Source organism: Salvelinus alpinus, chromosome 17 (assembly GCF_045679555.1).
Source record: "Salvelinus alpinus chromosome 17, SLU_Salpinus.1, whole genome shotgun sequence".
Classification (NCBI taxonomy): Eukaryota; Metazoa; Chordata; class Actinopteri; order Salmoniformes; family Salmonidae; genus Salvelinus; species Salvelinus alpinus.
The window spans coordinates 33,656,258-33,670,458 of NC_092102.1; the positions used below are offsets into that span (position 1 = coordinate 33,656,258).

Sequence of the window (14,201 nt, forward strand, 5' to 3'; positions counted from 1 at the left end):
TCTTAAAATAAAGTGGTTATCCTAACTGACCTAAAACAGGGAATTTTTACTTGGATTAAATGTCAGGAATTGTGAAAAACTGAGTTTAAATGTATTTGGCTAAGGTGTATGTACATTTCCGACTTCAACTGTATAGTCTTTTCACTCTGTCCAGCTTGCTAACCGTTATCGAAACGAAAGCTAGACAGTCAGGGAGCATCAAAAATACAAAAGCGATGGATAGAGGACTATTTTGTGCAAATATTTACAACAAGGAAATATAATACATTTTAAGAGTGGCCCTCCGGACCTCGGTTAAGACCGAATGCAGCCCGCGGGGTAAAATTAATTTGAAACCCCTGCTTTATGGGTTACTTACAAAGTTGTGCGTCGTCAAGGGGACATGATCTAAGACTTTCACCAGCAGTTCTTCCCCAATTAGTGAGGTAGAGTCGGTATTCCAATCCATACGTGACTTTTTACTGTTAGAAAAGGGACATGACACATTAAGTAAGGTAACAAATACTAGAGAGCACAGACTGACACAACCAACCTTTACAAGACAAGGTCATTCAACATATCTTAGCCTGAAAGGTTGTATAGCTGCAGAATTATTTTGGAGCAAAAAATAAAACACTTTCTTACAGCATCATATGGACCTACCTCAAGGTAGAAGTTGCCCCTAACCACAGATCTAGGATCAGCTTGCCCCACCCCCAATCCTAGCTTTTAACCTTAGGCGGGTGAAATAATACCTCACCCTATATCAGTGGTTAGGGATCATTTCACCTACACTGCGGAGATCCAGTGACACCCCTCTGATCCCCCAGTGCCCAGAGCCCAGAGCATACCTCCTCTGTCCTGGGTGCAGTCTGAAGACAGCACAGCACTCCGGTTGCAGGCCCCGCACCTTCAGCGCTTTGATCAGGCAGCTGTGCAGGGTCATACCTGGCCTCACATTCACCTGAGGGACCACAACTAAAACACTCAACAACAACAACAACACTTACTGGGACCAGTGAAAACACAAACATGTGCATAATATATTATCTTTTGGGATAATGGGATGATTTGGAATAATGGTATGCCCTTTGGTCTGTGTATGATGATGACAATCAATTTAGGTAGCAATTTTCCACTAACAGACTGCCACACTGCACTTAGGTGACTCAGTTAATTAAGCCCCCACTCAAACAACATTAGCGCAGCAGTGTATTGTTGTTTCCATAATCCCACTCACTCACCGTCCCCTAAACTACTGTATTTCATTGCTTCCATTTGTTTAGTGTCCTTGGGTGTTTTGAAAGGCTCTTCAAATGAAATGTATGATTAGTAATGTACTATTATTATTATTGTTCTAATGGACTCACCACTGTGCGCTGCTGGTTGGGGAGGTAGACGCGGATGGTGCTGCTGGTCTTGGAGTCGGGGATCTTACTGTCGTCGGAGGAGCGGCGCTGGGAGGGGAAGCCCTGCACCATGGTTGGGGAAAGGCAAGGGCCCTCGAACACAGAGTCCTTCATCCCAAAGCCGTTGCTCAGGGTCTTCCATGCTCCCTGGAGGTGCTCCATCAGCAAACACTGGTGCTCTCAGCGCTCTGGGGACATAGTGGGAGTCAAAGTGTTGGGTTGAAATTCATCATATAGCAATGTTTACGCAGTGTCTGTCTTCATTCCCTCACAACTCCCAATACATTTCATATTCTGAAAACTAGCTGAGAAAACTAGAAAGGAGTCTACCTGGTAGTAGTAGTGGTAGTGCCTAGTAGGATTTGACAGTCCTCCAAAACATTCTGTGATTTTATTTGACCATGGGAAAAAGAGTATTGTCAATACAGCAATGGTCCTATTAGGGCTGTGGCGGTCATGCCATTTTGTCAGCCAGTGACTGTCTAGAAAATAACTGCCGGTCTCACGGTAATTGACCGTTAATTAACATAAACACATTTGGCATCTCCTGCCTTCCACACATGGCCTACAAGACACTGATGCAGACCTTTGGAACATTTTAAAAAGTCTAATAAATCAATTTAATATAGCCTACACCATCACAATAAATCTATGACTTATTTTAGACAGGTCTAAAGAAATATGATACGAAGAAAATGTAGTCTATTTCAGATGTCCTTAGGCCCTGATATGGCTATGCCATATGGCTGTGGGCTACACTAGTTCATTTAGCAGACAATTCCGTGGCATTATTTTATAGTATTTTATAGTATTAAGAATACAACTGAACAAAGCTGAATAAAATAGAAAGGATATTTTCTACAAAGGGAGCGCGCACATGAGGCTATTCTGTTTAACAAAGAAACTGGTGCTCCTATATGCCTAATTTAGAGTTATTTATGCAACTTTAACGGTTATTCAAAAATTGGGCAATATGTTTGGATTTTTTATACATTCTAAAGCTGCATGATGCGACTCTCATGATGATTTCACAAAAGTTGCATGAAAGGCATGAACTCTGCTTTGTTTTTTGTGCAGGCTGTACACTCTTCATCTGTCTCTCATTCACAATTTCACAAGCACTTGATAATGCCTTGAATATCCCGGCCCTTTGCGTCCAGTGCTCGTTGTGCCCTGGTTTGAATATAATAATTATAATTCCCTTCTCCCGGCTGTGTGCTCCAAAGCACCACTCACTCACATGGCTCTCGCAGATATCTAAATTCTTATTAGCCAATGCCCGTCAAGTGATCAGGTCCTTCTCACAGGCATCTCAGCTCCGAAGTAGGCTACAAGTGAAGACAGACACATCGGGGACGCAACTGCGCGCGTCCTTTTTATCGAATTCTGAAGCGCATATTGAAGATAGAATCACTGTCCACATTTACTTTTTCGTCAGCCAACAAGACGAGTAGGCCTAACAAACAGCAAAAGCACTAGCCTATGTCCATCTACTATCCCCCATAGTACAAAAGTTGACCTATTCTATTGGTCAACTTGTCCTTCTGTGCGAGAAATAAATATTCCAAACATAGTCTGGGACAGCTGTGGGATGCGATAGATCCCAAAATAATGCAACCACTCTCATCAAAAAAAGTTTAAAAGCAACAAGGCTGATGCAACAGATCAGAACGTTTAGCTTAAAATGTTGATAACCTATTAGGCTATTTCTTCACATCATAAGCGCAGCAATGAGCACACGGCAGTAGGCTTTAAGCCGCAAATGTTACAAAATGCAATGAACTAGTGTGAAAACACCATTCTCAAACGTGACCGCAAATGTGATTATGCATGTAATGCTTTATTATAAAGGGAAATTATCTTCCTCAAACTTGAAACTCAAGCATTGCCTATGTATTGTACGCCAGTTAGGCTCTACATCGGTTGTAAAGTGGATTCATGTGCTTAATTTTAAGACGTTATTGTGCCACTTTAGTTGTGATACAAACCTTACCAAAACATATAGGTCTATGGGCTAGTCTACATGAGGTGTGCGACTATGATTTGAAAAATTCACAAAAAAGCCATGTGCTGTTTCTGCCCGTACTGCATACAAGCTGGGCATCATTCACAAGTGATAATATACACTACATGACCAAAAGTATGTGGACACCTGCTCGTCGAACATCTCATTTCAAAATCATGGGCATTAATATGGAGTTGGTCCCCCCTTTGCTGCTATAACAGCCTCTACTCCTCTGGGAAGGCCCTTCCACGAGATGTTGGAACATTGCTGCAGGGACCTGCTTCCATTCAGTCACAAGAGCATTAGTGAGGTTGGGCACTGATGTTGGGCGATTAGGCCTGGCTCGCAGCCGGCATTCCAATTTATTCCAAAGATTTTTGATGGGGTTGAGGTCAGGGGTCTGTGCGGGCCAGTCAAGTTCTTCCACACCAATCTCGACAAACCATTTCTGTATGGACCTCGCTTTGAGCACTGGGGCATTGTCATGCTGAAAAAGGTAAAGGGCCTTCCCAAAACTGTTGCCACAAAGTTGGAAGCACAGAATCGTTGAGAATGTAATTGTAAGCTGTAGCATTACGATTTCCCTTCACTGGAACTAAGGGGCCTAGCCCAAACCATGAAAAACTGCCCCAGACCATTACTCACTCCAGAGAACACGTTTCCACTGCTCCTGAGTCCAATGGCGGCGAGCTTTACACCACTCCAGCCAACTCTTGGCATTGCGCATGGCTATCTTAGACTTGTGCGCTGCTCGGCCATGGAAACTCATTTTATGAAGCTCCTGACGAAAGGTTATTGTGCTGACGTTGCTTCCATAGGCAGTTTGGTACTCAGTTTGGTACTAGTGAGTGTTGCAACCGAGAAGAGACGATTTTTACGTGTTACGCGCTTCAGCACTTGGCGGTCCTATTCTGTGAGCTTATGTGGCCTACCACTTTGCGGCCGAGCCGTTGTTGCTCCTAGACGTTTCCACTTCACAATAACAGCAATTACAGTTGACCGGGGCAGCTCAAGCAGGGCAGAAATTTGACGAACTGACTTGTTGGAAAGGTGGCATCCTATGACAGTGCCATGTTGAAAGTCACTGAGCTCTTCAGTGAGGCCATTCTACTTGTCTACGGAGATTGCATGGCTGTGTGCTCGATTTTATACACCTGTCAGTAACGGTGTGGCTGAAATAGCCAAATCCACTAGCTTGAAGGGGTGTTGACATACTTTTGTATATACAGTTGAAGTCGGAGGTTTACATACACCTTAGCCAAATACATTTAAACTCAGTTTTTCACAATTCCTGACATTTAATTTTAGTAAAAATTCCCTGTCTTAGGTCAGTTAAGATCACCTCTTTATTTTAAGAATGTGAAATGTCAGAATAATAGTTGAGAGAATGATTTATTTCAGCTTTTATTTCTTTCATCACATTCCCAGTGGGTCAGAAGTTTACATACACTCAATTAGTATTTGGCAGCATTGCCTTTAAATTGTTTAACTTGGGTCAAATGTTTCGGGGTAGCCTTCCACAAGCTTCCCACAATAAGTTGGATGAATTTTGGCCCATTCCTCCAGACAGAGCTGGTGTAACAGTCAGGTTTGTAGGCCTCCTTGCTCTCACACGCTTTTTCAGTTCTGCCCACAAATTTTCTATAAGATTGATGTCAGGGCTTTGTGATGACCACTCGAATACCTTGACTTTGTTGTCCTTAAGCCATTTTGCCACAACTTTGGAAGTATGCTTGGGGTCATTGTCCATTTGGAAGACCCATTTGCGACCAAGCTTTAACTTCCTGACTGATGTCTTGAGATGTTGCTTCAATATATCCACATAATTGTTCTCCCTCATGAAGCCATCTATTTTGTGAAGTGCACCAGTCCCTCCTGCAGCAAAGCACCCCCACAACATGATGCTCCCACCCCCGTGCTTCACGGTTGGGATGGTGTTCTTCGGCTTGCAAGCCTCCCCCTTTTCCCTCTGAACATAACGATGGTCATTATGGCCAAACAGTTCTATTTTTGTTACATCAGACCAGAGGACATTTCTCCAAAAAGTACGATCTTTGTCCCCATGTGCAGTTGCAAACCATAGTCTGGCCTTTTTTATGGCGATTTTGGAGCAGTGGCTTCTTCCTTGCTGAGCGGCCTTTCAGGTTATGTCGATATAGGACTTGTTTTACTGTGGATATAGATACTTTTGTACCTGTTTCATCCAGCATCTTCACAAGGTCCTTTGCTGTTGTTCTGGGATTGATTTGGATTTTTCGCACCAAAGTACATTAATCTCTAGGAGACAGAACGTGCCTCCTTCCTGAGCGGTATGACGGCTGCGTGGTCCCATGGTGTTTATACTTGCGTACTATTGTTTGTACAGATGAGCGTGGTACCTTCAGGCATTTGGAAATTGCTCCCAAGGATGAACCAGACTTGTGGAGGTCTACAATTTTTGGCTGATTTCTTGGCTGATTTCTTTCGATTTTCCCTTGATGTCAAGCAAAGAGGCAGTGAGTTTGAAGGTAGGCCTTGAAATACATCCACAGGTACACCTCCAATTGACTCAAATGATGTCAACTAGCCTATCAGAAGCTTCTAAAGCCATGACATAATTTTCGGGAAATTTTCCAAGCTGTTTAAAGGCACAGTCAACTTATTGTATGTAATTTTCTGACCCACTGGAATTGTGATAAGGTGAATTATAAGTTAAATAATCTGTCTGTAAACAATTGTTGGAAAAATTACTTGTGTCATGCACAAAGTCGATGTCCTAACCGACTTGCCAAAACTATAGTTTGTTAACAAGGAATTTGTGGAGTGGTTGAAAAACGAGTTTTAATGACTCCAACCTAAGTGTATGTAAACTTCCGACTTCAACTGTATAGTGCATCTGTGACCAACAGATGCATATTTGTATTCCCAGTCATGTGAAATCCATTGATTAGGGCCTAATGAATGTATTTCAATTCACTGATTTCCTTATATGAACTGTAACTCAGTAAAATCGGTGAAACTGTTGCATGTTGCAGTTATATTTTTGTTCAGTGTAGTATCATTGATAATATATGATTTATAGTGTATGGTTACATTTAATTTGCTCTTTAAAGACCTAACCTTTGGAATGACTTCAATAGCAACAGGGAATCTATTAACAGATCTCTCAATAATCATTCTCACGACAGCACATTGGTAGTAGTCAGTGGACTACCACTGACTACTACCATATCAAACCTTGATGAGAGACCAAATGGATAAAAGTAGCTGTAGAATAGATCAAATCTCAGTCCAAATCATGCCCAGCCTATTGTTTTTTTTCTTCTTCTGATAGTGGATATAACGTTGAAGATCTGACGTTGTTTCAAAGGTACAAATCCAACATATGTTATACAAGATTTGCCTATGTTGAAAATTGGTTACCATGATTACATAATACTGTGGTTAAAATGTCACCCTCAAAACACTTTTTGCAAATGCAGTGTATTGTCCACATAGATTCTACGTCAAAATACCTTGACAAATGATGTTGAAACAAGTTGATTCAACCAGTTTGTGCCCAGTGGGTTATAACTACATATTCCATCTTTCAGAAAAAGTAGAGATGACAAATGCCAACGTGTTATAGAATGAGAATAGAATGTGTTATATCGAATACATTTACATTTTACAAAATAAGTAAATATATTTGTGCAGGAGAATAGTGGTAGAAATGGCTCAACACAGTCCTCTAATTTACAAGTTTAGAGTCTATTTTCAACTTTTCCTCTAAACATAGATTGAAATAGCATAAACAATGCCACGCTGTCTAAAATATGACAGTAGCCTATCTAGGGCCCTTTTCCGTACGATCCAAACTCCTTCATCAACCGAAACTTTAGACAGATCTATCACCATTTTCCTATCACATTAAAATACACATATTTGTTCTACTGACTCCAACAAGACTCACAGTGATCTGACTCGTGAGAAAGACGACAGCTGCAATCCAATTTTGTGCAGAATTAATGGCACTGCCAGAGCAAACTCACCAACACAAGCTAGAAAACTTCAGCTCCGCCATAACTTGAGCAAAATGTGGAGTCGATGACATCGTCATATTTGCAACGCATTCAGAAAGAAAAAAAGTAGCGGGTTATGATCAATCCAAAATGTTTAGCCCGGAAAGAAAGTAACAATGTATCAAAGTATCAAACCATGAAATAATAACCCACATGAAAGGAACCCCGATGTGTTACTCAACCAACCCCTAAAAAGATCTTTAGCCTTCCTTTCATTACTTACCCTGGGTGAGAGAAAAAAATACAAGCCTACAAGTCCAACAGACACCTTCCCAAAGTCACATGTGAATGACACTCTACAACCGCCCGCTTCTATTTGCCTGATGCCAAATTAAAACTTTAAAAAAGTGGTTGTAGTTATGTTGTCCACATACCAATCAATATTTACGGCGATAAACAGAAGGTGAAAGAGTTCGAGTTCATGTCGTGCGCCTGTCTGACGCCAGTGACTGAAACAGGACCCCACAGTCATAACAAGAATTTCAGCCATACAACTTACTGCGCAAAAATGAGGACACAAATTTAAGTCAGCCCACCCACTCTGACACTATGATATTTACTTTTTATGTGAATAACTAGTGAAAAGTAAACAAAGTCCAAAAAGTGGAGGTGTAGCTTAATAGAAAACAACCACAATTATGTTATTAATGAACTTTGAATGTGTGATGGAGGTTGGGCACTGACAAACAGCACACAAATTAGACAAGATTTAGCCTAGCTATAGGCATTCAGGATGATTAAAATGTGTTGAGATTGCAATAGGCAGACTTTTCACCAAAATATAAGTAATTCTATCAAAACTTCAAAACAAAAAGGGCATTGCTCAATTGCAAACATCTGTGCAATATATGGTGAATCAGCATAAAATGCAGGCAATTATATTATTCAATAATTTTTGTAGACTATATGCTTATATTCAGTTGCAGAATGAGAAATCCATCAAAAGAATAGAAAGCACCCCATCATCTGGTAAAAAGAAGGCACTACCCATAGCCTAGTTCAGAGAGCATCTACAATTACGCTATCTTTTCAGGCCTGTCTATTAGATTTTTGACAAGAGATTTTAAAATCTTGGTTACTTGATATAGATAAAACCTGCTTGTTGACTTGAAATATATAAAACCTGCAAATCATTTGAACTTAAATGTACTGCATCTATCTTATTTGAGACATGCTGTTCTCATCATGAAATATAGTCCTTTCTCATAGCAAAGAACAAGCTTAAAAGTGTTTGCTCTTAAATGGAGCAATAGGATCTTAGGGTCCTATCTTACCTTCAAACCTTCTACTCACCATGTGTTCAAGATCAGGTCCCCAGCCAATGGTCCCCTGAGGTAGATTACGACATCAAAGAGCCCAGAGTTCTATTGTGGAGAAAGATCAGAGCTTTGGTGATGTGGCTCTCCTCACCAGCACAGACCAGCAGCCTGCTCTCCTTAATGCTATGGGCACACATTGAATGTATGGGCAGATGACATCCTTATAAAAAAAGCTAAAATCATCCTAATTTTATAGTTGCATATCATATCCTCTCTCTCCTGTCAAATGCTCACCATTTTCTGATCATATATTTGATTTAATCTCCATTCCAGCAACTACCTAATTCATATCCTGACAGCAACAAATACCAGGAAATACCAACGCAAGCACTTTGTAAGCAGCCTAAGAGGAAGAGGGCAGGGCTTTATCACTGTACGATCTTAAGGTATCCCATTAGGATGCAGTCTAATCATCCATCCCAGTGCAACGTCAGCTACAGTGTTGGGAGGAAAACAGAAAACCATTATTTCAGGGGAAAGTGTCCAGTCACTGGTATTCACTAAACCAAAATGATGAAATTCAAGAGAATTTAGAGAATCTAGAGTTTTGAAAAACAATGTATTGAGGGTTTCAATATCCCACATCACCCTAATGAAATCAGCCTATCCCTTCCATGTTCATGACTGTGCAGGCCACCTTAAGATATGGATTATTGCATTTTTCCCACTTATTGATCTGACCATGCACTCAGAGCAGTGAGCTGAAATGCTTAGCCTCCATGATTCAGTGTAATGTCTGTCTCACTGAGCAGCACTGTGTTCAAATAGCCTATCTATGATGCAACCTCTGTGTGGAACGGGATGGGTCAGTTTGCATCCATTTATCCCATACAATAATATTCTTACACTTTATAGACCCTTTTACCTTATATCAAAATGATCCAAGGTCATTGGCTATGCTCAATACTGATTACCAAATAATTGTATTTGATTGATTACCTGCATGCCCACGAGAAGATTGGTGTCAGTCAACACTGATACATAATATGCATTTTAGCCTACATACAGCTCTTTTAATGTGATATTTGGAGGTGGAAAGCTATTAGAATATATCCATAGAGGAATGATAAGTTCTTAGGCTACATGATTGTATTAGGCTATAATTGTAGCAATTCTACGTGTAATATATGGCAAATTAAACATCAAAATATGACAATATGAGATCACCTTTGATTTGACAGCAGACAGCAGGAACTGGAAACTTGGGAGGCGGGACATAATTGCTGTCTTGTTAAGTGATTCGCCACTCCATGGAGGAAGTGTCCAAGTGCGCTCGTTTGCTATTGGTCCTGGAAAAAGACCATGCCCAAGTGCTGCGTTAGCTTTGACTGGATAGTGTGAATGATCACTAGAAACTCGTGTTCACACCGCATGTGGCGCAACGGAGAGAGGAGGCGTAAACAGCAGAGAATCTCGTAGCTAGGTAAGGTGAGTAATAAAAACATTTAATTAGAAAAGATCGTAGTATTTGTAATATGTTCGATCTTAGTTAAAGTATCAAACTTAGAGGCACCATAAAATAAATATCCGAAATCATGTGTTTTCATTGCGATAATGGCTCGCTGATGTTAGCTAACGGGTAGCATTAGCCTTTTCTAACGTTATTGGGTCGGTGGCCTAACTGCTACTTCGACTTTGTCGTTATGCGCGGGAAATTAGCCCTATTAAATTAGAATTTTTCCTCATTAAAATATGGCCGATTAATGCGTCTAGCAATATACTATTGAAACTAAGTATTTGTGAATGTGCTTGATAACTGCAATTTTTAGAACGTTGAATGGCTGCTGCGCGGCCTAGCAATGCCACATTCAAGAGGTGGTGTTTGCATTTTGCTACAGCTAGAAACTGCTGCAATCTCAACGTGACAAGGCCAGAAAGCCTCATGCACTGGTCATGTTTTTACCGAGGATAACTACAATTTTAATGGATCCGTATAGAAAGTACCTCGGTAGATCAAATTGTCAGGGAGAATAAGCCATATTTTGCAGTTAACCAGGTTTGTGTTTGCTAGGTAGCTAGCATTGCTAACGTTAATCAATTGGCCAGACGTAACATGTGTTTCATTAGCTACCGACGTTGGCTAGCTATCTACGCTAGCGTTGCAGGGTAACGTGTTAGGCCCTTTCATAGTTTATGCCCGCATGTCAGCTTGCTCAAGCAGACATGACCAAACCACCACGAAATGTAGCTTATTTCAGGTGGCATATGGATCATTATTTGACCTTTTAGAATAGTAGCCACGAGCTAACTTGATCCCATCCACTGGGCATAAACTGGTTGAATCAACGTTGTTTCCAAGTCATTTCAGCCTAAAAAAATTGTGATGACATTAAATCAACGTTAAACTACGTTTTTGTATTGTCATGCACAGGCGGGAATTGTATTTTACCACCCAACGTTTAACCTCCACCCAGTGACATGCATTTTTTTGTTTAATTCACGTTAGTTGACAAAGTAAAAACAAAACTAGAAGTTGGAATGTCTGTAGGCAGGGCTGATAATCAAGCTACCAGCACATGGTTGATTGAGTTGGTCAGTCACTTGATTGGGTCGGAACAAGCCACGGATTGGCCCAACTTTTATTGGCCAATCGTACCTTTGACTCCACTGTTGAATGTATCATTTACCATACCCTTGGAATTCCTGCCGCTTTGTAAGTGACTTGCCAAAAGTGTGGTTTTAGTTAAGTATTTTCTGTTTTCTTTGCAGATATGGAGATGAGCAGCAGCAGTGAGTGCTTTCGATGTGGCCGTCCTGGGCATTGGATCAAGAACTGTCCTGAAGCTGGAAGTGGGGGGCGTGGCCGCGGCAGGGGCAGAGGAAGAGGAAAGGGTACTTTTCTTGGTTTTTGGGACACCTCACACATTCTACACCAAGCAGAGATGTATGAATGATTATCAGCAGCGGCCTTAAGTTTGCTGAGCACAAAGGCCTTCTCCTATGGGGAATAACCTCACTGTTGGTTCCTTTCAGGGTTTTCACATAGTCCTATCACTTCGTTACCACGGGGATATCAAAATGACAAAGCATGGTTGTCTTAGTCACAATCTGTTACGTGATTCTGTTGGTTTAGTTCACAATCGCATAGTTCACTTAGCTGACATGGCAGCAGAACGATACATGTTCCTCCTCGGAGTTAGGGTCGCCGGTATTTTCTTCACGGATGAGTATAAAGTAAACCTCGGTCACCTTTCTTCTTCTAGATCTGTTCTGCTATCGCTGTGGAGAGCAAGGTCACATTGCCAGGGACTGTGAACAGACCGAGGATGGTGAGAATACTTTTCTTTCCTTAACCCAACTCCCAGTTTTCTGAATGTTAAACTTGTCGTTCCAATGTGGACTTGTTCAGCTTTACAGTGAGCAATAGTTGCAGCCTTCTTGTGACTGTCACTATGTACTAGGTCCTACTGTTATTCAGGATCTGGGGACACATGGTATTTCAGAATGTTTATTACATGTTATAAACATTGTATAAAACAAATTCTTATTTGAATAATGGTATTTTGAAAGATATGTATTAATTATTGATAGCAATGCCGTTGTTAATTGCTTTGAAGTAGTTCTGACAAAATTCCATATTACATGTTAATTTAAAGAAAAAATCTTGTAACTTTTTTCTTTCTCCTCAGCCTGCTACAACTGCCACAGGAGTGGCCATATTTCCCGGGACTGCAAGGAGCCCAAAAAGGAGAGGGAGCAGTGCTGCTACAGCTGCGGCAAGGCTGGCCACGTGGCCCGTGACTGTGACCATGCCAACGAGCAGAAGTGCTATTCCTGCGGTGGCTTTGGTCACATCCAGAAACTTTGCGATAAAGTCAAATGTTACAGGTGAGTGGCCACTTAGTAAGAATATTTTTTGTAAAAATGTTTAATAAATACACATGGTAACGACTCATACTTGCATGTTTCCATGTACAGAGCAAACTTGACTAACAACCGCTGAAAGCACATACGCACAACGTGTTTCGACAAGTCTTCTCGAGGGTGACATGCAGCCTCTGGTACCCCCTTCTTTTGGGGACATAAATGGGTTTACTGTAGTCTTAAAAGCTTTCAAGTAGTTATGCAGTGTATCAAGATATATGTATGTTTGTGCTTTGTATATGGTCCTTCCGCTTTTTGTTTCCAGATTAGTTCCCGTCTCCGCCAAAACCATGTAAATGATAACTCTTACGCTTGGTCAACTGAAACCCTAATGTTTTCTCTCCTCTCTCTAGGTGTGGCGAGATTGGCCATGTTGCTGTGCAGTGCAGCAAAGCCAGTGAGGTGAACTGCTACAAATGCGGCAACACTGGCCACCTGGCGAAAGAGTGCACCATCGAAGCCACCGCATAATCAGTGCCCTTTGTTGCCCCTCCTATTTTTTTCTGATTGATGGTTGGTTGTATTATTTTTCTCTGAATCCTCTTCACTGGCCAAAGGTTGGCTGACAGAGGCTAGTCCCGGGCCAGTGAGCCTCTCAACATGTAATATGAAGAAAGGGGTGGGGAAAAAAATCTTTCTGCATTCAATACAAAAAATGTTTGTTTAGTTTGGTAGCGGTGTTATGTATAATGCTTTGTTAAAGAATCCCCCTTTCCAAGCCACTGGTGAACAGAGATGAATGAATGGGACTAAATATATGGGATAGAGAGGACCTCTGGGCTTGTGGAAAGCGAGTCTCAGTAAGAAGGGAGTAAAAAGAAACCTGAACTTCCATGTATGGTTATTTTTGGTTTGTTTTAGTGGGATAACATGAGTTGGCCAAGAGAGTATGACATGGGAAACAGTTCACAACATATGAGCTGTTTGCCTCTGGGCCCTACAAGCAGCTAAGTGCCGGGCGATAACAAACTGCATGTTATATCGATAAATGCCATTACATTTTGGAAGAATTTAAAGAATCTTCTGTTCTTTTATAAAAAGAAATCTGTTTACAATTTAAAGGAGTATCAGTAAATAGACCAAGGTAGACGTTTCCCCAAAAAATGATTTTGGAAACTTTTGCCTTGGAGGAACAATTAGCAACAAAAACAGTTGTCAGATCATCAGAATTAGCAGTTATTTCGGAATGGAGAATGTTTTCACAGAAATCAAATGTTATTTTTGTACAATATCACTTAGACTACTGTAAAAAAAAAAAAAAAAATCAATTTTGCTTGTACTCAGTTTTTAAGTCGGAAGGAAAACGCATCTGAAGTCGTAGAACATAGAAATGTAATTTTAAACTATCAATAAAGCGGGAGGAGCACGGGGAGGAAGATTCTTGTGGTTGCGTTTATTTCAATGCTTATTTCTTCTAGGTCTTGTATTGCTTTCTTGAATGTAGTTGTGTATATATTATGTTTTGGTCAGCAGTTCTGAGTTCTTTTATGTTGAACAACTTAAACAACCCTGCCCTAGAAATGTGTCATGTAACATTTTCTTTACAAATTGACAAACTCATTGATTGTGGGTGGCCCTACATTGT

At 40.9% G+C, this 14,201-nt stretch overlaps 2 protein-coding genes across 12 annotated transcripts in view; one reads left to right on the forward strand and one right to left on the reverse strand.

Annotated features, from left to right (window-relative positions):
- LOC139542805 (RAF proto-oncogene serine/threonine-protein kinase-like) overlaps window positions 1–9,043 on the reverse strand; it is a 28,409-nt gene extending 19,366 nt beyond the window's left edge. The window contains exons 1-5 of one of the 8 annotated variants that reach the window (XM_071348648.1): window positions 8,987–9,043; window positions 8,727–8,797; window positions 1,350–1,576; window positions 831–943; window positions 359–461 (exon numbers count right to left, since the gene is read on the reverse strand). In XM_071348648.1, coding sequence (XP_071204749.1) covers window positions 359–461; window positions 831–943; window positions 1,350–1,550 — 417 coding nt within the window. In that variant the 5' untranslated portion in view covers window positions 1,551–1,576; window positions 8,727–8,797; window positions 8,987–9,043. The other 7 variants (XM_071348646.1, XM_071348650.1, XM_071348651.1 and 4 more) reach the window with 7 other exon arrangements.
- Window positions 9,044–9,994: 951 nt separating this feature from the next.
- Window positions 9,995–13,992, forward strand: LOC139542810 (CCHC-type zinc finger nucleic acid binding protein-like). 4 transcript variants are annotated; one of them, XM_071348658.1, is made up of 5 exons: window positions 9,995–10,180; window positions 11,462–11,584; window positions 11,956–12,021; window positions 12,382–12,580; window positions 12,970–13,992. In XM_071348658.1, the coding sequence occupies exons 2-5, from the start codon at window positions 11,464–11,466 to the stop codon at window positions 13,085–13,087; spliced, it is 504 nt and encodes a 167-aa protein (XP_071204759.1). In that variant the 5' UTR covers window positions 9,995–10,180; window positions 11,462–11,463; the 3' UTR covers window positions 13,088–13,992. The 4 variants fall into 4 exon arrangements, with proteins under 4 accessions (XP_071204759.1, XP_071204760.1, XP_071204761.1 ...); XM_071348659.1 differs by having other exon boundaries at window positions 10,005–10,175; XM_071348660.1 differs by having other exon boundaries at window positions 10,025–10,180; window positions 11,462–11,576; window positions 11,954–12,021.
- The last annotated feature ends 209 nt before the right edge of the window (window positions 13,993–14,201 follow it).

What these genes read in the sequence shown, in the direction of transcription:
- LOC139542810 (XM_071348658.1), top strand. Translation starts at nt 11,464, where the DNA reads ATGGAGATGAGCAGCAGCAGTGAGTGCTTTCGATGTGGCCGTCCTGGG. An exon ending in GGGCAGAGGAAGAGGAAAGG is followed by an intron (nt 11,585 to 11,955) that starts GTACTTTTCTTG and finishes TTCTTCTTCTAG; the next exon opens with ATCTGTTCTGCTATCGCTGT. An exon ending in CTGTGAACAGACCGAGGATG is followed by an intron (nt 12,022 to 12,381) that starts GTGAGAATACTT and finishes CTTTCTCCTCAG; the next exon opens with CCTGCTACAACTGCCACAGG.